This window comes from Pteropus medius, unplaced genomic scaffold (genome assembly GCF_902729225.1).
Source record: "Pteropus medius unplaced genomic scaffold, Ma_sr-lr_union100, whole genome shotgun sequence".
Classification (NCBI taxonomy): domain Eukaryota; kingdom Metazoa; phylum Chordata; class Mammalia; order Chiroptera; family Pteropodidae; genus Pteropus; species Pteropus medius.
The window spans coordinates 568703-593381 of NW_024353909.1; the positions used below are offsets into that span (position 1 = coordinate 568703).

The 24679-nt window shown below is 55.6% G+C and overlaps 2 protein-coding genes across 6 annotated transcripts in view; one reads left to right on the top strand and one right to left on the bottom strand.

Annotated features, from left to right (window-relative positions):
* PRMT7 (protein arginine methyltransferase 7) overlaps positions 1-3545 on the top strand; it is a 36240-nt gene extending 32695 nt beyond the window's left edge. For 2 of the 4 annotated variants that reach the window (XM_039851880.1, XM_039851881.1), the window contains exons 16-18: positions 1914-2074; positions 2976-3072; positions 3317-3538. In XM_039851880.1, the coding sequence (XP_039707814.1) occupies positions 1914-2074; positions 2976-3072; positions 3317-3496 (438 nt within the window). In that variant the 3' untranslated portion in view covers positions 3497-3538. Of the gene's footprint in view, positions 1-1913; positions 2075-2975; positions 3073-3316 lie in introns of all 4 variants that reach the window. The other 2 variants (XM_039851878.1, XM_039851879.1) reach the window with 1 other exon arrangement.
* A 1210-nt stretch (positions 3546-4755) lies between these two features.
* Positions 4756-24679, bottom strand: part of SMPD3 (sphingomyelin phosphodiesterase 3) — an 80832-nt gene continuing 60908 nt past the window's right edge. For both annotated transcript variants that reach the window (XM_039851883.1, XM_039851882.1), the window contains exons 3-9: positions 17081-18627; positions 12006-12081; positions 11723-11878; positions 10094-10183; positions 9726-9789; positions 7722-7884; positions 4756-7463 (exon numbers count right to left, since the gene is read on the bottom strand). In XM_039851883.1, the coding sequence (XP_039707817.1) occupies positions 7362-7463; positions 7722-7884; positions 9726-9789; positions 10094-10183; positions 11723-11878; positions 12006-12081; positions 17081-18415 (1986 nt within the window). In that variant the 5' untranslated portion in view covers positions 18416-18627 and the 3' untranslated portion in view covers positions 4756-7361. The remainder of the gene's footprint in view (positions 7464-7721; positions 7885-9725; positions 9790-10093; positions 10184-11722; positions 11879-12005; positions 12082-17080; positions 18628-24679) is intronic.

Sequence of the window (24679 nt, forward strand, 5' to 3'; positions counted from 1 at the left end):
CACTTGGTTTATTATGAGCATGAGTCTGAGAATCATTTGTTTCAAAGTCTAGTGGTAGGCTGTTCTTGGCTTTGGTCTATAATTCCTGAATCAGAATGTCAGACCGCCTATCTGTCACCATGCCACTGGAACCTCGCCTGCCATCATCAACAGCTTGTTCTCTGCTGGAACAGCCTTTCTAGAAGGTAGTTTGGTAACCTTCTGAGCCAGCCATTTTTGTTTTGGGGACTCCAGTCCAGTGAGGGTGCTGGAGCATGGGGAAGGGTGTGGAAGAAAGGCCCTGCAGGGCTGTTTGTACATCAGTAGGGGATCGAGTCAGCTACCAGGATCTGCATCCCTGAGAACCCAAGGAAGTCATGAAAGTGCCAGTGGTATTTGAATCGACGAGTATTGAAGTAGAGTCACTATACATCCACAGGAGAGGGCAGGGCAAGGAACAGGATTCCATCGTATATGTGAAAAAAATTCACACATACGCACAGGGAAAAAGGGTAGAATAGTGGACACCACAATGTTAGTGTGTGATTAGGAAGTGATTAATTTTTCACTTTCTGTTCATATTTTCCTACAGTGATTGCGGATTACTTATGTAAACATTTTTTTAAGTAAATAAATCCAGTGAATATTTTCAGTTTGCATCTTACCTGCCCCTTCACAGCTGACCACTGACTGTTTCAGGCTTCTAGAAATCTCTTTTTTGTTGAGACACCACTCACACTAGCTCCGTCTGGCCACTCCTCAGGCCCCTTCTTGGACTTTTCCTATCTTTCCCATCTCCTAAGGCGTCATGTATTCTAGGTCTCCCTCAAGCCCCTGCCCTTACTGTCCTTTCTCTGTTGCTGGTCAATGTTTGCATCTGTCCTGAGCTCAGACCAAATAACTAAGAGCAGGGGACTCTCCACTCAGATGTCCTCAGGCACTCTGACCTTGATGCTTCTAAAATCTATGTGCTCTTCCCCCACCCCTTACCTGGCTTCTTTCACTGTTCCCATCCCAGGCCTGCCACTACTTTGTACCCAAATGCTGGGCTCAGGCCCTGAGTGTCCTCCTGGGCAAGTCTTTGCCTTCACTTGCAGTTGGTCCTCAGATTCCATAACCATCAGGTCGTCAGTGACCCTCAGATCCAGTTTCCTAACCCTGCCGCTGCTGTTCAGGTCCAGGCCACTTTGTCTCTCACCTGTGACTGTGTAGTCTCCTGCCTCTCCCACTTGACCGTCTTCCACATGGAGCCCAAGTAAACCTGAAGATCCTGAGTCCAACCCTGTCCATCCCCTGTGGGAAAACCCTGTGAGGCTCCCTGCCCCCAGCAGAATCACCCCTGCAGTCAAGACCCTGGCCACTTGTCCTGCTCAGCTTTGTCCACTCTCCTTGCTGCCAACTCTTGTATGACCTTCAGGCATCCTAGAGGTCACCCCTCCAGGCAGGTTTCTTGCCCCACCTAGTCTCTGCAGGAGGTCAGCGCTCTCTAGACACTGAGGTTGCATGTCTCTGCGTTGGCTCCCTCTAGACTGGGAACCTTGTGGGGGAGTGATCTGGCAGCTATAGTGTGCATAAGGGTCACCAAGTGGGCGAGTGTCTAGTACCAGGTGTCACCTTAAAGTAGCTCATGAGATAGGCAGTGTTATCCCATTTTAAAAGGGAGAAAATGAGGCTTTAGAGAGGTGAAGTGACTTGCTGAGGAGATGGCGCATGAGTGGCAGCAGGAAACAAGAGAAATCAGCTGGTCTGATCCAGGCATCTGGGTCTTTCTGTAAGGACCCGCGCTCCAAATGACTGGCAGTTACCCTGAGGGACTTGTGCAATGGAGGTGAGCGGCTACTGGCATAGACCCTGGAGACGGGGACATGAGCCCCATGTCCTGTGGGCCACCTGGTTCTATCTCTGCAGACTCCTGAATCCCCTTCCTTTCTCAGCGTGCCCTGGACTTCAGGGAGAGCAAGGAGGCCGAGCCCCACCCGCTATGGGAGTACCCATGCCACAGCCTCTCTGAGCCCCAGCAGATCCTGACCTTTGATTTTCGACAGCCAGTCCCCCTGCAGCCTGTCCGTGCTGAGGGCTCCATCAAACTGAGGAGGTGAGCGTCACCTCCTGGGTGGGTGTGGAGAAAGGAAGTGGTGGGGGGCCTGCTTTCTATCTAGTAGTTACTGCCCAAATGGCCACTTTCACTTGGCCACTTTCACGTAGGTGGGATGGCCACCTTGTCTTAGCGTTGCCCTTTTTGGTCTGAAGTGGCCTTGAGTGAATAGTGGGTCCCCACAGCCTCTAGGTGTCTGTGGGTAGGGAGTCAGAGTCAGAGTGGTTTTTGCTCTCCACCCCCCACATCTGAGGCTCCTTTTGAGCTAAGCAGCATGTTGGATCACAGCTGCAGAGAAATGTGAATTTGGTTGCTATGGTTACCCATTGGACCATTTTCCTGAGCTCTCCTGGGAATTAAAGCAGGTTGGGAATTGGCGAGGCACAGTCAGGCCATCCAGCTCCAGCTCCCTCCACGGGGAGGAGGGGCCGCTTCCCTGAGGAAGAACCCCTTCTGATTGAGTGAAGGCCCTGAGCCCAGAGCCCCTCTTTGACAAGGGGAAGGCAGGGCAGTTACCCATCTGGGCCTGCCATCCAGGGTATCTGGTAGAGGTCTTCTAGCCTCTGGGCTGTGCTCTTAGCCTTCTGGACCAAGCCTTTCTGTGACCTCAGGCCGAGAAGGCTGGTCCCGTGGCCAAGCTGGTCCTGTCCCACAGTAACTCCTGAGTGCTCAGCTCAGCCAGGCTGCAAGGAGTGAGTGAGGGCTTTTGGTTGTGGCTCTTCTTGCTCAGCATATTACCAAGTGGCCTTTAGTCAGGCGGAGTGTTAGGAACCTCTTGACCGAGGCAGGCTGGAAGTGGGGTAGACCAGAGGTTTCTGGAGAGCAGAAGGGAGCTGCGGCCGTGCCTGCTCATCTCTCGTGCTGTTTCTCTTTGCCCTAACATACCGTACCCCTTTCCCAGGCCCGGGAGGAGCCATGGGGCCGTCCTGTGGATGGAATACCACCTGACCCCGGACAGCACGGTCAGCACCGGCCTCCTGAAGCCTGCAGAGGACAAGGTAGTGCTGTGCACATGGGTCCCAGAGATGGCTGACCCTGAGAGCAGTCACTGCTGGGGGAAGCCATGCCACTTGATGTGCTCTGGGTGTTCGCTGCCCATGTTCAGCCAGATGATAACCCTTCAGTGGCCCGTGTCCCTGTCCCTAAGCAGCAGCTTCCCGCTTTAGGCTGCCTGGCGGGGAGGCTGGCCAGGAGGGCCTGGCTGTCGGGAGTCCTCACTGCTTTCTGCTGCTTCTCCTGCAGGGGGACTGTTGCTGGAACCCACACTGCAAGCAGGCCGTGTACTTCTTCAGCACCACACTGGGCCCCAGAGCACCATCGGGTGGCCCTCAGGCAGTCAGCTATGTCGTAGAGTTCCACCCCGACACCGGAGATGTCACCATGGATTTCACACTCTCAAACACCCGAGATGATGGGCACTGACCCTCACTCGTTGAGAAATAAAGTGACCTGTGGGGCTCCGGGCTCTGAATGGTGTGACTTTCTGGGAAGGAAGGTGAAGGTGCCTCTCTTTTCAGGGCCCAGCTCGGTTTCTGGGTGTGGGGACCTCTTCCCTTATTGCATTTTTGCACCACTGGCTCCTCACTCCAGATGCAGTGGGCATCTTGGGCTGCTGGCTGAATCTGGAGCCTAGAAGGGGCCATGGAGCCCACCTTGCAGTGCTTCTGAAGTGCTCAGAAAGCTCCAAGGCTTCAGAACCACTGCTCTGGGCTGCGCTGTGCCAGGCCATGGTGATCGCTGGCCTGGCTTGTGTGCTGAGAACTTCTGCCTGGCTCCAGCTAGGAGGGGCTGACTTGTGTCTGGACCCCGGTCTCAAAGACCCTGGCAAATCCAGGCTGAGGATGGGATTCTTGCCCTTTCACTCACTGGGTAATGTCACCAAACCACATTCATAAGCATCTGGCTTCTGTGCAGCACCAGCAGGTGACCAAGACCTGACAGTTGGACACCAGGCTACTGTTCAGAGGGCAGAGAGGAGACTGTCCCAAAGCAGTTCCTGAGATGCAGACCCAGGAAACCAGCCATCGGGAGAGGAGCCAGGAGGTACATCTTTTCCTGTGTGCCCCCTTCCGGCGGAATGACCTCCCACCACCTCAGAAGTCTGGGGCAGATAGGTATGGTGTGGCTGCCCCAGCCCCGGCCTTGCCAGGGAAGGCCAGAGTCCCGAGGAGGCCCCAGCCTTGCTTCGCCCCTCTGCCCTGCTCAAAGTACCTTTTGCTGTTTACCCCCAGTTCCAGAGGGGATGATGGTACACTGGGCAAGAAAACCAAGGTGGCCAGGTTTTTGGGCTGTTTACGGCAGACTCAGGCTGTGCTTGTCCTGTCGTGGGAGGCAGGCCCCCCACAGCGGTTTCCCCACTGCCCCACCTAGCTGCCCAGCCCTGGGCTTGGAGTTGGAATTAGGCCTGGCCCCAGCTTGTCACTTAAATAAGTGGAGAACACCAGCCTTGAGCCTCACAGTTTTATTTTCTCCTCGTGATCCATCCCTCCTTTCAGCACCAGTAAAGGAGAAAAACACCTCTCTTTTCAAAATATTTTATCAGGTGAAAGATTGTTTTTCTTCTAGGGAAGAATTTTCTTGATATATGTTTGATAATATTTTTACCAAAACAGGTGTGCTTACCATATAAAACCCCTAATGTCCCATGAGGATACAATACATAAAAAAAAAAAAACCAGAAATTAAAAAAGTTTTTTTTTTTCTTTTTTAAAACAGTATTTCTAAATCTCAGCAAGTTAATACAATAGTTAAAAAGCATCAAGGTTAATATTCATACTTAAAACTCAAGGTGGTTTGGACAAATGAAAATGACCGTTTCCTTCTGACCCTACCTCCTGGCTTCTCTGGAGAAAGCTGGGCCTGGGGCAGGTACGGGACATTGGTTAGGGATGTAGGTGATTCCTGTGTCCGTCCCTCCCAGGCCAAACACCACAGAATCTGAGATCCTGCCATTGCTTCTTGTCTTTGCTTTTTAAAAATTAAAATGGAAAAGTCTGGCTTGTGCATGGCCCCAGGAGTCCACAGGCTTTATGAAACGTGTGGTTGGACAATAGTGGCCTCAGCGCTGAGGCTGCACCAGAGGGAGGTGCAAGGGGAGCTGGGAGTCAGTACCAGGGCCAGGCTGGGCAGAGGCGACCTTGTTAGGACAGGAAGTGACCGAGGCACAGGGAGGTATGACTTGCCTAAGGCTGCCCTGTGAGTAGGGAGAGAAGCACGTGCTCCTGCGCCTCGGCCCCCACCCAGCTGCCCTGGGAGGGAGGCAACCCCTTGGAGGGCTGGAAGCTACGTGGAGTTTGTCTCCTTCAGGATCCCTGGCCTCTCTGCTGTCTTCCTGGACACATGGCCGATCTGCAGCCTGAGGTCCTGGGCTCAGCCATAGCCATCTAGGCCTCGTGCCTGCCCAGGTGGGCCCTGCCTTTGTGAACAGAGATTCCTGGCTTTTCCTGGGCATGAGGGGCCCTCTCACCCCATGGAGCCTAGCTAAGGCCTTGAAGGCCAGGCCCTAGGAGGAGCAACACAGCAGAGCCCAGGCAGCATGGTGCCCTCAGTGGTGAGTAGCCCCTCCTGGCTCTGGACCCAGGGTGTGGGGCTGGGGGCCTGGCCAGGGAAGTACTCCTGGCATGAAGCCCTCAGCTTTGCCGCTACCCCGGCCAGGTGCGTTCAGACAAACCAGTGCCATTGTGGGTATGGCTCTCAGGAGTGTCCTCTTCCAGCACAGGCCCTGGCCTCTGGCTGGCTGCTTGGCCCCCTCTTGGTCCCTCTTGCAGCTCAGTGGGTGACAAGGCACAGTGTCAGCGCACCGGCACCAGCAGGGTCCTGGTATGCTCCCCAGCCTTGCTGGGCAAAGCTGGCTCTGAGGTGGGCACAGGTCAATGCGCTGCGAGGAGGGGAGACCAGTGGGGATTGTCAGGAAACAGACTCAACCCTCCCTGCGTGACTGTGGGGAGAGTCCCCAGGTGTGTTTAAAAAGGCAGGTGGGCAGAGGCAGTGCTGCCGTGGGGTGGGGAGCTGCGGGCCTCACCTGCAGGCTCTGCCACACTGTGCCTGGGTGCCTGCAGCTGGCCCTGGTCACATGGTGGCAGAGCAGGCGTATAAGCGCCTGGATGCCAACCAGTACCACTCCTTGCCCTGTAAAAGCAGTGGGCCCTGGCCTCGCCGCCCCTGCCCGCACACTGGTGAGAGTGAGGGGATAGGCTGTTCTCTGCGCTTTGGCATCTTGCCCCCTTCTCCAGGGCCCGCAGGTTAGTTTTGAGGATGGGTATGGGAGGACAGCCGCAGCTCCACCCAGAGGCAGGCAGGCAGGCAGGCAGTCCCTGAGCTCCGCCAGCTCGTGGATGAGGACAGTCTCCAGGGAAAAAATGGTCCCGAGCCAGAGAGGTGTCTAGAGGGGAGACGGATTCTGGCAGAAAGAGGAGGTGTTGGTTTTGACAGAAAAGAATCTACAAATCTATTATTCTCAAACCAGCAGCCCCCTTTCTCCCTCATGCCACGCACCCCGTTTCCTGTAGGAAAGCTGTGCCCTCTTGGCTTCCTGTCTGTGGCTCCACTGTCCACTTAGGGATCCCTGGGGCCCTGGAGTGCCGGGAGGGGACCCTGTCTCAAGAAGAGCAGTGTTCTCCCTTGTGGCTTGCAAACCCTCTAAAGTGAAGGGTTGTTTCTGTTCTTAAATTTTACTGTTTTTCTTTTTAAAATGTAATCGCCCTTGAATGCAAGACCCTGGGAAGAGCCCGGGCTCGCGGTGACTGGACGCAGCCCTCACGGTCCCTGCCGGAGGCAGCGAGCTGGCGGCCCTGTGCCCAGGAATGCTTCTTTGGCTGGTTCTGATTGTGTTTGGAGTTTGGCCTTGGGTGAGGCCCGAGTGAGGGGTCTGTGTGGCTATGGCGTGGCACATGGCATGCGGGCAGCGTGCATGCGAGGGGGCAGGCATGCGAGACAACATGGCAGCAGACAAAAATAATGAACCCTGGACGAAGCTTGAGAAGAGATACAAAGAGTACAGAAACCCGGTTCTCATACTAACCCACGGTTACAAACTAGGTTGTGCTGTAGATTTTGTAGAAAATTACGTCTTGAAAGAATGGCACTGGTTGGGCAGCCGGGGCCTCCCCGGGCTTGCCTGACTCCTCTGTCTATGGTAAGTGCCCAGAGGTACAGGGCAGTGTTGGTTCCAGCTCATCCTGGGCCCCTGCCTTCCTCCTGGGCCCCGCTGCTGGAGGGGACATGGCCAAGGACGGGCTGTGGCTCAAAGGGCTAACAGAGGCCGGGCTGCTGTGATGACTCGGCTGGTCTATGCCTCCTCCTCCCCCGTAGACACCATCAGCCGCATGGCCACTGGGAGGTGGTCCGTCAGGCCGGACAGCTGGGTGATAAAACTGAATTCTTCTACCTCCTGGGGTTAGGGGTGGGGGAGAGAAGCATCCGGATTAGACTCAAAGGGCACCCTGCAGAGGAGGGGCCTGGAGAACAGGGGTGGGGCCTCTAGGCGGGGCTGGCCTGGTTTTCCTGAGGGCAGAGGGCTGGAAGGATCCTGAGGACCCCGAAGGTCTCCAGGAGTGGCAGGTCTCATTTTCAGAGTAGAGCTCAGTGTTGGTGAGGGGTGCAAGGTGCAGGTTCCCCTACCTACAGCCCGACCCAGCCCCAGACTCACGGCCTTCCAGTCCAGGCACAGCCCCTCCTCCGCGTACAGCATGTAGTCGATGCGCCTGCCGTTGCCCTTCAGCACATCCTTACGTCCCTTCTGGCATGCCCCTGGGCTCTTGCTGGCGGGGAAGGCGAGGTACTCCCTGCGGCCCTCCTCGCTCTCCAACACCCTGCTCATATGCACAGGGAAGCAACAGGAAGGCGAGGTGAGCCCATGCCCCAGGCCCCAGGTCCTGAGTCTGGAGCCACGTTCTCATCCCCAAGTGAGAGAAGCAGGTCAGAGCAGACCCCTGCATTTAACATCTGTCTTCCTCGTGGGCCCGAAAAGGCACTGGGATAGAGGGAAATAGTCCAAGGCAGCAAGTTCCTGACTGAACCGGGCCACTCTGGAATCTGTCCAGGAATGTCCCATGTCCACCTTGGGCAGGCCAGCACTTGCCTTCCCTTTCTGAACTAGGATGTTGGCTGCGACTGTAGCTTGGATCCAGTGCTGCCCAGGGTCTGGCTGGGTTAGGGATGGAACTGCTTATTACCTCCTCTGCAAAATAAGTTTCTGCTCTGAGCCAGTAGGAGCCTATTCAGGGAACGGGCTTTGCAGTAAACCTCAAGGACCCTTCTCTTCTGGAAGTCCCCAGGACCCCATGACTCTTGTTTCAGGTAAGCAGGGGCTGGGGCAGGGTTGTGGCTAGGAGAGCACCCAGGCCCCATTCCAGGACTGAACTCTTGTGTCAGTCTGTCTTTAAGCGACCAACCTCTGAGCCTCCATTTCTTCTTCTGAAACGAGAACAATTGCTAGGGCCCCTGGATACTTTGGGGACCAGGTGTGCCAAGAAAAGAACAATGTGGGATATGGCTGTCATCCTATTACTCAGAGGAAAGAAACAGGTGCTTAAGTGTTGGCCAAGGTTCTATAGAGAGGGCAGTGTGCTCAGGTGGGGTGTTACACCCCGAATCTGAGACTTCTGACTCCCTGTCTGCCATCTCCTTCCTGCCATGTTTCGTCTGAAGTCTGAGCATCAGTGGGGAGGAACCTTTGTGGGAGACTCTGTTGCAGAGGGCAGGTGCCCGGCCGATGTTGCAGGCAGAGTAGCACCACTGAGAGACTGCATAGGCCTGCCAGGCTGGCTTATGCCTGGACAGTTGGAAGGGGGCCTCGAGAGGCACATCTAGCAAACATAGGTTTCTACAAGGTTTTTATCAGCCTTGAGATAAATACACTAAAGATATGCAGAACATTGGTACAGCTCAGAAATATAATCCATTACTGTCCTTCGCCTTTGATAATTAATTCCAGCATCAGTGATCTGAGAGTTACTGATAGTCATTTTTTAATCATCTCATAAAAAGATAATTTTCTCGGCATAGGATGATGTTTCAAATTTAGTCTATAATCTAATTAATTGGCTCAAATTAGCTGCAGGGAGCCATCGCCTTGACTCTGTGCAGTCCTGGGCTGTGAATTATAAATTGGTTCTGCTGCTGGCCTCTCAAATGTGTCCTTTATGAAGTGTCATTAGGTTCGAAAATGAAGTTTGGTTGGGATGGAGCTGTCTCTACTTTGAAAATGACTGGCTTGTGTTAGCTTTGCTTGTATTTTTATTTGCCTAATTGGTGGCCACGAACTGCTGGGCTCCTTGGAGCAAACGCCATCCCCAGGGCTCTTTGACAGAGGTCTCAGCAGCGCTCAGCCTTGCCCTGAGAGATTCTGGTCCCTTTTCCTGTGCCTGGCAGGGTTGGGCTCCTGGTGGGACAGGTGCTGGTGTGGAAAACGCCACCTCAGGACCCCAGGCCTATCTGGGGGCTTCTCCTCAGTAAGGCCAGCCCTTGGGGCAAGAGGGCCGACAACCTCCACCCGCCCCCAGTTTCTGTCCTGGAGGCTCTCACAGACTTCTTTCTCATGGAGCTCTGTTCTCTCTTCTACCCCACACAACACAGCCATCTCCCCACAGTCAGGGCTGGGTGCTCAGCCCAGATCTGGGAGCTGCCTGCCCCACTGGAGCTGGGTGCTTACTTCTGCAGATTGTCAGGGGTGCTCACGTCCTCATCGTTTAGACCATCCTTGTCCAGCAGGGTACCTAGGAATGAGGGATAGAGTGGTCACTGCAGGTAGGGCCCAGTCAGCCTCGAGGAAGGCCACCTCCCTGGGGCAGGGGGGGCAGGAGAGGGTGTCTGCTGGCCTGGGTGTCCCAACCCAACTGCTGGGTGTCCCCAGCAGTTAGGCCTTGGGGACAGACAGGTCTTGGCAGTCTCTCTGGGAAGCCTGTGGGGATCCCAGCCTTAGTGCAGTGCCAGGTCTTAGCATGTGAGCTTGAAACTTGGCAGTGACCCTCCCTCGCCCTGGTTCCCCTCCTGCTGCCCCCCTCTCCCACCCCAGCTCACCAATTGCCCATGGCTTCTCCTCCCCTGGCCCCAGGCGGCAGGGGTCCTTGTAGCGTGTAAACAGGGAGTGCTGCTGCTCCAGCTTGTCATCTGTGCAGGGAGGGAGGGAGGGAATGCTGTGGGTCTCAAGGTGTCTGGCATTTCCTGGAGGGCCAGCTTCCTCTGGTCCTTGTCCAGACACCACCAGGTTCCTGCTCATCAGGTCTCCCTTTCTCTGTGGTTCATCTGTCCCTGGTTCTCTGTGTCCTTGAGAAGCCCCCTCACTAGTGTTCAGCTTTCCTTTGATCTGAGGACAGGAGTCACTGTCCTTCTTGGGCTTCAGGGGACAGAAATCTTGAGGTCTTCCCAGATCCTATGGCAGACCCTGTCGGGGGCTGGCTGATGCTGCCCCAGCCAGGACTCCTGCCCTTCACAGACCTGGGTGTCTAGGCTGAGTGAGGGCTGACCCCAGGCTCAGAGAAGGTGACCTGCCCTGGGTTCTAGTTTGTCTTGCCAACTCAGGAAGCCAAAAGGGCATTTCTGAGACCCCAGGGAGGAGGACAGGGCACTGAGTGGGGCCTGACAGGGTAGAACCCCTCCCAACAGCCTCTCCCTGTATGTGCTGGGTCCCCACCCCGACTCCAGAAGGTCCTGAGAGCACCCAGTGTTGGGAGCTGGCATCAGTCATGTGTCAATGAGGGGACCACAGGGCTGCAGTGGAGGAGCCGTGTTCCATGGGGGACACTTACCCTTGAGCTGCCACGGTTTTCAAGGGAAGCCTCCCCAGTCACAGACAGCTGCCGCCAGGTGAGGACATCACCCTGTGCTCCAGCTGGGACCTTCGGGTTTCCTGCCTTCTCTGAGGACTAGGGCCCAAGCTCTCAGACCCTGTGCCGCCCACCCATCCTCAGTTTTTCCTGGGGCTGTGGCCAGAGCGGAAGGAGCCCGGGAGCCATGGGCCGGGGGTTTTCCCTCGACCCCAGCTCTTCAGGGCAAGGGAGTCTCAGAGCTGCCCAAACTCCCGGGAGGTCCTGGAATGAGCACGGGCATCTGATTCACACAGATCAGTTATTTAAATTAGTTATTTGAAGCTTCACCCATGATGAACTTTTAGCCTTTTAGCCTAATGGTTTAAGGCATGATTTGCAGGGTTCAAATCCCAGTTTACCACTTATGGCTGTATGACCTTGGGTTACTTACTCCACCTCTCTGGGTCTTCCTCTTCCCTACCATGTGGATAAATACAGTGCCCACTCTCAGGGTCGTAAGACTTAAATGACACTGTTGGCCCATGAACGACCATTAGAATTGTGCCTGGTACAAAGCAGCAGCTAAATAAAGACTTGGTAAGTGGTATTAGCTGACTTGCCCTTACTCTCAGAGGCTCCAAGCCTTCCCTGTCAGAGGTTCATTTTTAGGGCATCTTTTTGTTTCCAGCAAGGAGGTCTCTAAGCTTTCTAGGCAGAGCGTGGGCACTTCTCATTCTGGAATTTCTAGGGGGCAAAGAAATCATAGTCTGCTGATATCCCACCCACGTGCTCACAAGAAGCAGGAAGTTCTCCGAGCTGCCTAACTTGTCTTGCCAGCTGTGACTGAAGTCTCCCTCTCTACCCCGGTAGCCAACCTGCACAGGCAGGAGCCCTGCCTTACCGGAGGAGCAGTTGTCAAAATTCAAATCTCCACAGATGATGTCAAATGCCACCAGCTCCTCGGGGTTGGCTGTGCTGGACGAGGAGGTAGATTTTCGGAAATCAGCCAGCCAGTCCTGAAGCATGTCCAGCTGCCCACACCGAACGGCGCTGTCATCTGTGGGGCGGAACCACAGAAGCATGACGGTGAAGCTGCCACTGGACCCCAGCTGGGCCCTGGCGGATCCCAGCCCACTGACGGAAGATTCCCCAGCCCCAGAAAAGCTTGGGCCGCTGTACCCTACCTTCCAGGGCGTGCAGGTGTGTGCAGGTGATGTACCCGACAATTCTTTGGTCTTGAAGTGTGCTCCCCACCTGTACCTGTGGGGTAGGAGGTGAGGTGTTGGTGACGAAGCCTGTGTTCTGAGTGCAAAGGGACACTGGCAATGCCCACTCCCCACCAGGTCAGACCCTCACAAGCCCAGCTCTGTCAGCTCCTGGCTAGACTCGGGCCCAGATAGGAACAGCACATGTCCTGCTTCTAGGAGCTTCTGGTTCAGTGCAGGAAGAAGATGTATAAAGAAATTTCAGCCTAAAGCATGATGCCACCCGGCAATTCATTATAAGAGGACATCCAGAAATCATCACAGATTTCCTCGCCAAACCCCTGCCATCCCTTGGTGACCAGTGTAACAGCTCCGCAGTTCCCTGTCACACCCTAGACTTGATCACAACCCAGAGCCTGTACCTCTGAAGTCTAAGTCAGGTTCCACTGAGGACTTGGCCAAGCCACAAAGCTCATCGCCCTTTCTCTTCACTAAGAGGCGTCCGCTCTCTCTCCCCAGTCTCTGCCCCTCTGACTTCATAAGTCACATCATCTGCTTTTTTCCTGTGGTCCCTGTTAGTCCTCTGATCTAAGATAACAACTGTGGCTGTGGCTCTGTGGCACCTGTGTCATGGCCTGGCCCTGGGTACCCCACAGTCTTTATCCCAAACCCAGTCCTTCCTCCACAGCGGCCTCTTCATGCTCCACACTCCCCAGACTTCAGTCTCTGCCTCCTGCTCACCCCCTTCACTGGAGACAGAGTACGCAGGGGGTGGAGTGGGGCTTAGGGTACCTCCCCAACTCCCTGCCCAGCCACAGGTGACCCTGTCAGGTTGTCTCCACAGATTAGTGTAATGAAGACAAGCATCTCAATTGTACATCATGGATAACTTGAAAAGGCCTAATGCAAGCCTTGTCAGGGCTGTGGATAGAGTGGTGAGGGCTGACCGCCTAGCCTGCCATCTCTCCCAGGCCAAGACAGGACAGTCCCTCCTGGGCATGCTCCCTGGACAATCTCTGGGCTCCTTTCCTTAGGGACCTCCGGTTGGCTCTTCGTCCTCTTCTTCTCTGGGCTTTCCTGTAGCCTGAGCCTCAGCTCAGTTCCCCAAAGTTGCTAATGAATTTTCTGTGATAACGAGACCCTGGACCCTGGGAACTCTCCAAGGAAGGTGACCGTAGAGGCCAGGTCTATGGGTCGTGCAGCAGCAGGGTGGCATTGCAGAGCCTCTGGAGGCTTCAATCTTTCTGCTGCTGCAGTTGGGTTGGCATTATCCTCCGCCATTTGGCTTTCATGTCATTAGACACTCTTAGCTTTCTGCAGCTTCTTATCCCCTTTCACAGCTGGATGGTTGCACATCTCTTTTCCTGGTACCTGAGGGGATGCATGTCTGATTACTTGAAAATGGGCTATAGTGTCCTGGATTTGGGGCTGTTTTTAAACTTATGTTCACCATTCACTTCTTGCCCATATTCCAGACCCAAACTTCTGTCTAATATTGCCCCTGCTGCTGGAACAGCTCTGGAAATCACATTCCACGGGTGCACCTTGTTGCAAAAACACAAGTTTTAAAGCCACAATGCCCCCGATGCCACATGATGGCGCTCTTGCCCCTGTGTTCCTCAGGCAATTAATGCCCCTGTTCCTTCCTTAATAATACTCCTAGTGTGAGCTCTCCTGCTTAGTGCTTCAGGGACACTGTCTTGCTAGAGCCTTACAGCAACTGTGGATTATACTAAAATTATACTGCAATCGGCTAGGGTCATGAGTCTGATGGCGGAGGTTGGTTCAAGTTAGATGTTTGCTGGCCCCTCCCAGCTCCTCACCTAGCTCTGTGCTGCTCTCTGAGTTCCAAGAGACTTAGCCAGACTTTTCACTGACTGCCACTTTGATGGTCTTAGAGCTTCAGTCCCTCACTCTCTCAGCACGTAGTGTCACCTGCCTGTGCTGAGTTCTGGACAGGGACAGGGAACAGGTGCAGAGAGGTACCACTCGCACTGCTGCTGAGGAGGACCCACCCAGAGGGGACACAAGTCAAGGCCACCCTGCCTCTCAGCCCTTCCACCTGGTGTCTCAGCCCCTCACCTACTTCCCCACTCAGTCAGCCTGTAAGCTCGCTGAGATCCACTTGATTATGTGCTGGGACTTATTGATTCCTGGCTCGAGTCCTTGGGAGCTGCAGAGGCTTGTGTTTCTCTTGCAAAAACAAACAATCACACTGAGAGGTTGTGCCTCTTAGTCCAGGTGGGCAAAGACTGTCAATAGAAAGGGACCCAGAGTCAGCCTCTGTCATACATGAGGCAAAGTCAATTCCAGTCCTTTCCTTCTCAGGCCATCACAGTAGCAGGAAAAGCACATTTTCCTCAAGGACTGGAAGTGCCATAGCGTAAACTGGAAGGGCAGGGCTGCCAAGGATGGAGCACTGGCTTCCACGTGCATCTTTCCAGCCCTGGACCCTTCCTTGGCCAGCCTGCCTGTCTCCTGAAACCCCATTCGCTTCCCTCCTCCATGCAGGGGAACAGGCCCACTGTTGCCAACAGAGATGAGCTAGGTCTGCTGTGTGCTGGATACAACTAGCTCTACTTTCAAGGTCCATCTGACGGGAGGGACAGGTGACAAGACACCTGGGGACAAGAGCTGGGGAACCCACAAAGGAAAAGCTGGCTTGTTTGGACAGCTGCTGAGGAAAGCTCTACAGAGATGGTGAGGCCAACCCGGGGCGGGACCAAGATGAGGGGAGCCGGGTGCATGGAGGCCTTTGGGGTATGGCGCAGCTGGAGCAGAGCCCGGGTGAGGGTGGAGGGGCCCAGGGAAGGCTAAGCTTTTCTCCGAGGCAGCAGCAAGAGGGCGATAGGAGTTAGACCTGGGATGGGAAGAGGATGGGTTGGAAGGCGGAGGACAGCGAAAAACACGGTTGGATGTAGAGGAACAGTGGCTGTGATAGTGCAGCTGGAGACGTGGGAAGTGAAATTAGGAGCCTGGATGGATGGGATGGGTTTAGGGCACAGAGAGGGGTCAAGGTGGGCCCTTCTAGCTGAGGGATGGTGGAACCTGGGAAGGAGCAGGACCAGAGAGGATGATAAATTCTGTTCAGGAGTGAATGGGACTGTGTTCAGGGGGCAGCAAGACACAGCTGGGGGCACAGAGCAGTGATCTGGGCTGGGATGAACCTGAGACCCCTCAGCAAGTGTGGAAATGGAGCCTGTGGAGTCATTTCTCTGTGGCAGATATGTGCAACCAGTGGTGGTGACCACTTGGGGTCACCCTGCTGTGGGGACTGCCAGCCCTCAGCTTGGGCTGGGAGCTGAGCAGAATGCAGCAGGCCCCATGCTGCCAGATCTGCCAAGCTGGGAAGAGAATTTGCAAACTGGGTTTTATGTGAAATATCTTGATTTTTAAATGTTGGCCAACATGAGAAAAATTTTAATGGTCTGGACCAAATTAAACATATCTGCAGACCAGATTTAGACCCAGGAGATGAGAGAATCTCGGCCTTTACAGGATGGGCAGGTGACCAGGAACTTGGAAGGACGGGCCAGAGCGGGGGAGGAAAGCCCACAGTGGAGGAGCTGTCTCAAGGACATGTGGTGGGCATGGTAGGTCAGGTGTTAGATCAAGGAAGGAGCGAGGAGGGGGTGCGTGGGCTGGGGGCAGGGTTGAGGGGGTCCTTGGTCTTCTAGCCATCTGTAGTACAGTAGGTGGCGGGGAGACGGTGTGCTCCCCACTTCCCCTGAGTCTGAAAACATGTCTTCTCCTTCCCCAGAAAGTCAGTCCGGCTGCGGAGATGAAAATATATCTGCGGGACAAAACATTGGTGAACATATGCCAAACGGGGAGGTTAGTTCTCCTGTAAGAGGAGAGCCCTCAATTTCAGCATCTCGAGCTGTGAATGGAGAGGAGGGGACTCCAAATGCGAGTCTGCTGAGCTACACAAGAGCCATTGAGCACCCAGTGTGGGAACCCGGGCCCTGGGGTGCAGGCCCTGGCTCCAGCAGGCTCCACGCAGATAATCAGCCTGCACCCTTACTCCCGGCGGGTACCTGGCTGGCATGCGGCACTTTTTGGGGCAGGCTGAGCACAGTCTGCGCCTGGGCCTGAGAGCCTCCCCACTCTGGGCTTCAGCATTAGCCACGCTAAGTGCCCCCACCCCCACTACATGGACTCCCTTTAGGGGGGAACTGAGAAGTCTTGAGGGAAATATGGACAGAACTCACACCCACAGCAGGTGCTGCCCCCGGGGGCAGAAAGTCCTGTTCTGTATCAGCTGGCCAAACGATGCTTCAGAAAACTCTGGAAGCACCAAGAGCGGCTTTTGGATAGAGAACAAAAAGTCGACTCTTGAGCGTGTCAGGCTCAGTAGAAGATAATGCGTAATGACCAAATTACCATGGTCTAAAAACTTCTCCAATTGCATCCAAATTAGCAGAAATAATTATGATTCACTTTAATTAGTGACTATGGAAGCAAAGCCTTGGGCTGGTGGGCAGAGTGCCTGGCATGGCAGCTGCGTGACAGCTAGGAGCGAGAGGGCGTCCTGGTCAGTGAGGATGGTGGCTAAGCGAGCAGGCGTGGTAATGGGCCCAGGACCTGCAATCATTGGTTTTTATTGGTCTTCCGTCTTGTGAATGTCTGCCGTGTTACAGACAGCCAGCCTCGGCATCTTCCTCCCGCTCATCACCACCGTGCCATCGTCACCCAGCCGCCTTCACCATCAGCTGCAGGAGACGTCCCAGGCCTCGCTGCTCAGGCTCATTTCCACCCTGTGAGTAGTCTCCGTGTTGCCCTCACTTTACAGATGGGGAAATGGTGGCTCAGAGATCTGGGAAACTTGCCTGTGATCACCCAGCAAGGTCTGTCTGATCCTAGAACCTTGGCTCTTGTCCCTGCATTTCTGTTTCCCTTGTCCCTGAGCTAGGGGCCTTCTGGTTTGGCTCCGTGAAAGGTTTCGTCTGCCCCCATCCCACCCAGAGAGAGAGGACCCCCAGATTGCATCTCACCTCCCCTGTGGCTCCGGGACAGGCCAGTGTGGGCCCTCAGGTGGGGCCCAGGCTTCCTACCTTGAGAAACAGCGCTCCCTTAGAAGCCAGGCTGTCGGTGCCCTTCCCATTGGTGTAACAGTGATAGGCCACATCCATGATGGGGTAGCGGCTGGCAAAGAAGAGGCCGCTGTTGAGACACTTGAAGCTGCAGCGGCCTTGGCAGCAGCAGCAACAGCTTTGGCAGCCGTAGCAGCCTTGGCAGCCGTAGACCCCGACATCGTACAGGATGTACTCGAAGTAGCCGTGCAGCTGGTCTTTCAACTTGGTGGCCGCCCGCTTGTCGAACACCTCCTGCAGACACAGGAAGTCCAGGTTGGCAGGGAAGAAAGCTGAGATCTCATGGTCAAAGGCCTCATCTGGGTGCCGCCTCTTGCGTGCCGCTGCCTTCTTCACCACCGAGGCCTTGTGCGGGGCCTTGCTGTAGGTGGCGCCTGGGTCCCCACTGCTGCCATCCAACCCAGCTTTCGCCTTCACCAGGGACTCCCTGGAGGCAGAGGGGCTGCCCAGGCTCCCTGAGTCCCCATCCCGCTGACTGTGGTTGGGTGTCTGGCCCCGTGGGCCCCCGCCAGCCCCATTCCTGGCCTGGCCCCCAGTGGCAGGGTCGTCAGCTTCAGGGAGCCGGCCCCCCTCATCGCCACTGATGCGCACGATGCAGGCATGCTCAAGGCTACTGCAGTCAGCTGGGTCACTGGAGGCTGGGCCATTGGCTGCCTCATCACTGGGGTGACGCCCACCATTGCCCTTGTATTCCACAGAGGCCGTCCTCTTAATGCTGCCAGGGATGGCCCGGGCCATGCCATCGCTGCCCTGTGGTGACACCAGGCTGCTGAAGCTGGCTGCGCTGATGGAGGTATTGGTGGGCGAATCGATGTAGATTTTGATCTGGGGCCGACTGGCCCCATTGCGGATTCTCTGCCCAATCTCTTTGGCCCGTGCTTGGGTGTTAAAAACATTGTTGAGCCTGGCCAGTGAGTCAGGGAGGAGGCAGACGTTGGCAGTGGCAAAGCAGAAGCTTTTGCCAGGACCTGTACCCTTCCATTCACTCAGCAGGGCTGCCCCGCCAGCTGGGCCCTTGTCCTCCAGCCGGGAGTAGACGTACGGCCTGCGGGCAGACTGCAGGGGGAACCAGAGGAGGAACCCGAGAAACGCGAAGGGCAGTGAGGTGACCAGGAAGCCCAGGTAGATGGGCGTGAAGAGCACGATGCAGAGCAGCTGGTATTTCTGGCAGGGGTCAGGGATGAACAAGGCCAAGAGCCGGTCCAGCAGCCAGTAGCATGGGAAGATGAGGGCCCAGGACACAGTGTGCAGGGCGGACAGACAGCTACTGGGAAAGGGGGTTGTGTACAAAACCATCGCAGCTCACGGGGCGCCGCAGCCGGCCCTACTACATGGTGTCCGTGGCAGCCCGGGCACTTTCCTGGGTGGGGCGTTTGAGTGGGGGGCAGCTGGCGGAGGGGTCACCTCCTGGTGAGATGCGACTCTGGATGGTCAGTGGTGAGTGTTGGCCAGCCAGTCATGGTTCACTGCAGTGGGCCATGCTGGGCCACCGAGGCCTGCTGAAGAACCTGCAAGAGAGAAGGTAAGGGGGCTTTTATTCATCTTTAGGGGAGCAGATTGGATGCTGGGGCTGTTGTCCCTGTTCACTCTGTCCCTGCTTCCTAGCACACTCTGTTAGCCTGTGTGTGTTTGGTTCTCTTAGAGTAAGCAGCTTGGTGCCGTGACTGCTTGTAGCTGACCATCTTGATCTTGTAACCTAATTGCTTGAAATCTGGCCCAGGATTTCAGAAGAGCACAGCTTTGTGGGTGCTGAGGAGGCAGGCTGGGGATCCTCGAAAATGCCTGGGCCTGACACTGGCCTGGAGCAGCTGGAAGCCCATCAGGAGCCCGGGGTGAGGCTGAGAGGAGCCGCAGACACAGCCGCCTCCCTATCACTGAGTGCCCACTAGGCCAGAATGGAGAGGGAACAAACCACATAAGAAAGGGGCCAAAGAGACCTGGGGTGGAAGGCAGTGTGGGTGGCAGGACCCTTGAGATGAAGGCCCCCCACAACCAGGCTCTCACTGTACCCCAGCCTGTAGCATCAGACCACCTCTGCAGTTCCACCCCCGCTGATCCCTGGCAAAAATCACCTATCGATCTAGGCACAGCCTGGGCCTCAACTTCCAGAATGATCAGTTACCCAATTACAGGGGAATTTGATGGTCCCTGAGACTTTGGGAGAAGCTCTCTGGGGCTTGGAAGGTCTGGCCCAAGCTTCTCACCTAAGCCCTGAAGATGCAGTGCCAGGGCCCCACCCAGGAGAGGCCTCTAGGTGCATTTACTGTAGACTCTATAAAGACAAGAGTCTAGAGTGCTTGCCCAGCCCCCAGGACCCACAGTGATCATGCTGCGGCGAAGCTTTTGGGAGCATGATCCGGAGTTTTCATGACCAGATCAGCTAAGGGAGTCATTTCCTGCTCAGTCTCGCAGACCCAGGCCAGCTTCTGCCCTGGTACCATGGGGTGGGGTGTGCGTGTCTGTGTCCATGTTGCCATCTGTCTTGGTCCCACACCCTCCCTTCTTCCTGCCTCCCTGGTCACCTCAGCAGGGACCTGGGTGTCATCTACACTCTCCCCTCCCTCGGTCCCCATGTCCCATCAGTCCTTCCTACCCACCAAAGCCCCCCTGGAGCTTCAGGCTGGTCCAGGATAGCATCTTGCTTTACCCACTTCACCTCCTGTCAGGCCATCCTCCACACAGTGGCTGAAGGGACTCTCTGTCTCATCTGTGTCACAGACGCCTCAACCCTGCCAGCCCTGCCTGTGCCTGCAGCCCCATCTCCCACTCGCTGGGATGTGGTTTCCTGTCCACGCCCTGCTGTTTTCCACTCTCTGCCCCTCACCTAGCTCAACCCTTTTCTTCTAGGATTTAGCTTAGAAATCACTTTTCCAGAGAGGCCGTTTTGCACTACCCACTCCCTTGCCAGGTGGCTTAGGTGTCTCCACTGGGGGTTCCTATCCCTCTTGTGTGTGGCCTGGTCTCTGCAGTTCTAGATCATAAAAGCTTATGGGATGAGGCTACCTCCCCAGCTGGTTTGGGGCTTCTTGAAAGAAGGGGCTGCACCAGCAGCAGCTCAGGAAATGGGGGAGTCAGTGGAGGTTGGTCTGTGCCGCCTTCAGGCCAACGGTGTAAGAAGGGGGAGTTTCTGTGACACACGTCAGTCACCTAAGCACACTCCGTGGCCATCCTGTCCAGGGCTGATGTGGTGTGGGAGGAGGACTCATCCCCAAACCAGAGCTTAATGTCTAAAGATGAACCTAAGCCGGTGGCTATGTCTGGTTCTGGAGAATGTGTTTCATAAAGGTTTTACTTTCTTCAGGGGAAATCACCTTGAGGCAAACACCGGAAGGTTATAGTTCCGAGGAGCAGATGAGTCCGCTCAGACCACAGCCCTCAGACCAAGAGCCCAGGGAAACGGCCCCTTTGCAGATAGCTCTGCTCTGGCCTCCATTAAATCTGGTAAGTACATGACCTCTGTCCAAGAGCAGTGGTGGTGGCTCTGCCTGAGGTTCTAATCTGCTTGGGGCAGGGCCCCTCACTCAGGTGTGAACAATGAGGCTCACTGTCAAGGACCTGGTGAGGCCAGAGGGCCACCATAGTGTCCCTTCCCCCAACATCCTTCCCTGGAGTCCTAGACCCAGTCAGTGACCATCACTATCTCTGCCATATCCAGCCCAAGTCCTGGGTAGGGGGTGTCTGAACCTTGACCTTGGGGTCAGCTGCTTCAGGGGCCCTGTGAAATCAGGCCAGACTATTGGCCTGGAACCCCGAGATTATTTTATGACAGTGGCTAAAATAGGATGACTTATTGCAAGCCTGCTGACCTCTATGCACACGAGCTTGTTTAATCCTACAGCAGAGCTATGTCACCTTGGTGGCTCAGTGCTCGTGGCTGAGTGCTTAGAAAGGCTGGTGGCTGTCCAGAGTCCTCCCATGCCTACCATCTGATGTACTCATTTGTTCTTTTTTGAAAATCCCAACAATTTCATTTGAGCTTAATCTGGAGTGGGGGCGACAGCCCACTTACTCTCCCACACGGGCTAATGGATTTGGCTGCCGTGGCACACAGTGTGTACACACTTGGGCACATGTCTTGGCGTGGAGCCTGCTGGCTTCAGACTGGCTTCAGACTGGCTGGAGTAAGAATAACAGGAAAGGACACGGCTGCCCGGACCAACTGGGCCCAGAGGAGCCTGCAGGTCCAGTCCCTGTGTGTGGGGAGAGCGAGACGCCCGGGGTAGGGGTCCAGGCCAGATTCCTGGAGACACTTGGACATTACCCCAATATCATGGAGCAGGCCCCTCCCAAGTCTCCCTCAGCTCCTCCTCCTTCTTTGTGGCCTGAGGTCACCAGCCCAGCCCAGCTAACACCATCTTCACTTGAGCGCCTGACCCACCCACCCCAGCACTGTCCTCCTGTCCTCACTCATGGGCCACAAACCCGCAGTCTGCACAGTGGTCAGAAGGAGCTTCCTAAACAGTCTGATTATATGTCCCCTTTGGCTGTCCCATTGTCTTGGGGGACAAAGTCCAGTCTCTCAATCTCTGTCTAGGGGCCCTTTGTGTTCCTTACCCAGCCCCCACTGGGCCCCTCTGGCAGGAAGGGCCCCCAGCACCTCAGGCACATGCTCCTGTCCGACCTCCAGGCCTTTGCACCTGTGGGGCACTCTGCCTGAAAGCCCTTTTCCGCCTCATCTCTTCCTTACCTGCCAGGGCCCAGCCGAGTTGCCATCCACTAAGAATGCTTGTGACCCCCGCAAGCCCTCTCCACACTGTACTGTCATCCTGCCAGAAGCCGAAGCTGTTTCATATCTGGGTCCCACAACTGGGCTGGGACTCCATTAGTCCCAGACCGTGGGCCCCATGAGTTTGTGGAGGGAAAGAACAAGTGAAGAAATGACTGATGAGAATAGAGGCCCTGCTGCCTCAAGGGTGAGTCTGCGAAGGTGGTGCGGGTGGGCTTATCGGCCCTGAGGGGCACTGTCACATTGTGTCAGGGCTCAGGCTTGGCTGAGCCCTGGTTATGAGGACAGTTCTGAAGAAAGAATGTGGGAGGGGAGGGTCTGCTCTGTCCACACTAGGCTGCCCTCCAAGCACAGCTGGCCCGTGCTCCTCGGGATGCCGGAGCTCCCTGTGCATCACAGTGTACGTGCTTTGCTTCATAAAAGTCTTCCTGAGAGAAAGTCTCTAATTGTCTGTTCTCCTGCATGGTTTGTCCCCAACCCTGGTCGATTAGGGTTGAAATCTGCTGTTACTTGGGACAGCACTGGAGGGGAGTCTCCCTACTCAGCTGCACTGTGTCCTCCTCACTTCTGCTGTGGCCCCAGAAACCCTTCTGGTCACGTTCTCTCCCCAGCCCTACCTGCAGCGGTGGTGAGTGGCCAGGCCCAATTTTTCTGCCTCCCCTGCTCTGGTCATAGAAATGATTTTGGTCCCCATTCAGGGGGCTCACAGGGAACGGTAGCTACCACAGTGGTCCTTCAAGATGTGGCAGATCCAAGTGTACCAGCCCTTCCTGCCTACCATCCTAGCCCTTCTCTGCTGCCCTGGATTCCACTGCCCAGAGCCCCTCCCTGGCCCCTTTCAGCAGTGCCATGGCCAGGAGCCTCCAGGTACTGCTCACCTGCCCGGCTTCTGCCTGCAGTCCCTACGTCTGCGTACAGGAGCTGCTGATGCAGTTGACACAAAAGGGATTGCCACCAATGGGGCTGGTTTCTAAAGCTCTGTGGTTAATTATTTTGTCTCAGTGCAATGAAGGGAGGGTAAACAAACAACAACACATTAATTAGTCTGATGCACACTTTTCCCATGAAAGAGGAGAGCGAGAGTTAAACACTGGAGGCTGGCAACTTCTCAGTGAATCCGAGTCCTCGCAGGGGTGGCAGGGCAGGATGCGGGCTCTTAGGTGCCTAGCCTGCGCCCCATCTGGGTCCTTTCTCTTGCCTGCACACCTTGGTCAGGTGGGACATTGTAGGAGGCCCAGTCCAGGCTCTGCCTCCAGCGAGGAACACCTTCCTCACCTTTGTGCCCTGGGCCTGGCACCTTGGCCGTGCAAAGTCCACCATGGGTATCCAGTGGAGCTGACAGGTCCCTCGAAGGCCATGCGTGCTGAGCTGTCACCACTGACCCACCCCCCGGGGTTGCTCTTTTGGGTTCCTTTTTAAAGGCAACAGTGACCCCTTGGTTTATCCCTTATGAATCCTGGTGTGTGGCTTCCAGGGTTGCTCGGGGTGCCCTCGGCCCCTACACCATGGTCACCAGAGCTGATCTGGAGTCCCAGATGCCCTCAGATCCTCATGGTCATTCCTGAGCCCTGGGGTCAGTGTGGGGGGCTACACAGTGCCCCCAAGGGAGGGCAACTTCTCTGTCCTAGAAGTGGAGACCCCAGCCTTGCCCCCACACCCCTGCTACATTACTGCACACTCGGCTTGCGCTTGGGGTTCAGGCTGACCTGGATGAAACTCTGGCATTAGAATCAGGCTCGTTGAGCCTGTCTTGTCATTTATGATACAATGGTGTGGGTTATCATGAGGTTAAAGGGGGCCGGGCCACTAACATGGCTGGCTTTTTCCTTCCCTACCTGCCCCTTCCTTGTAGGACCTCCGTGACCTCTCTTACTCTGAGGTTAGCCCCTGTATGCCCTGTTTGCTCTCCCAGCCTGTGGATTTAGTGGAATTTGAAGGCGGGACAAGCTGATCTGTGCACTGTTCTGGGGGCAGCCTGAGGCCACCTGCTGAACTCCCAGGTCCCTGACTGCCTTGAAGGGCCTTCAGGTCCTCAGAGATACTGTCCACTCTGTTTAGATTAGAGACCCTGACCTTCATTAACTTGTTCCTCTCCCTGCAGCAAGGACTGACTGGGTCTGACTGTGACAAGGAGACTGGGCCGTGGAGCCAGGACAGACAAAGGGAGCAGAGAGGGCCATGGTTTGCGGGTTGACCCAGGTAGGAAGTGTACTTGCCCAGGGAGCTTTGGAAGCCCAGATGACCCTCAATCTAGACAGGAGAGAAAGTGCTTGGTCAGGTCCTGGGCAGGACCCAGGAGGCCACAGGCCCTGCCACTCCTGGGCTGGGACGGGGCATTGACAGCAAGCAGCTCCACGCAGCAGTTGCTCCTCCAGGTTACTGACGACCTTCAGTGACTTGTCAACACTGAGACACCTGATTGCTAACCTGTGGCCTGCAGCTACCACAGCATGGGAAGAGGGCACTTGGACTGCTCAGGGACCTAAACCAAAGCCCTCCCCCCCACACACACTGTCCTGAGGGCTCCAGGGCTGGCTGACCTGTCATCGCCTGGGGAGGGCATCCTCGGGAATGGGGCCTGGCTAGGCCTGGCCGGGCCTGGCCCTGTTTGGGTGTTAAAGGGATGGGGTGGGTGCCCAACAGCTTTCATGGGCAAGCCGCGGTGGACAGGACCTCTGTTACTGTATGCCAAATAACACTGGTACCATTCTGTTTGCCATCTCCCTGGGAAATGGGCCCAGCATGTATGTTGGTACATAAGACCTGCTGTACAGAGGCTCAAAGGGTCCTAGGTGGTGCTGACTTTGAATCTGAATTTCTCCTACAGTGAGAAG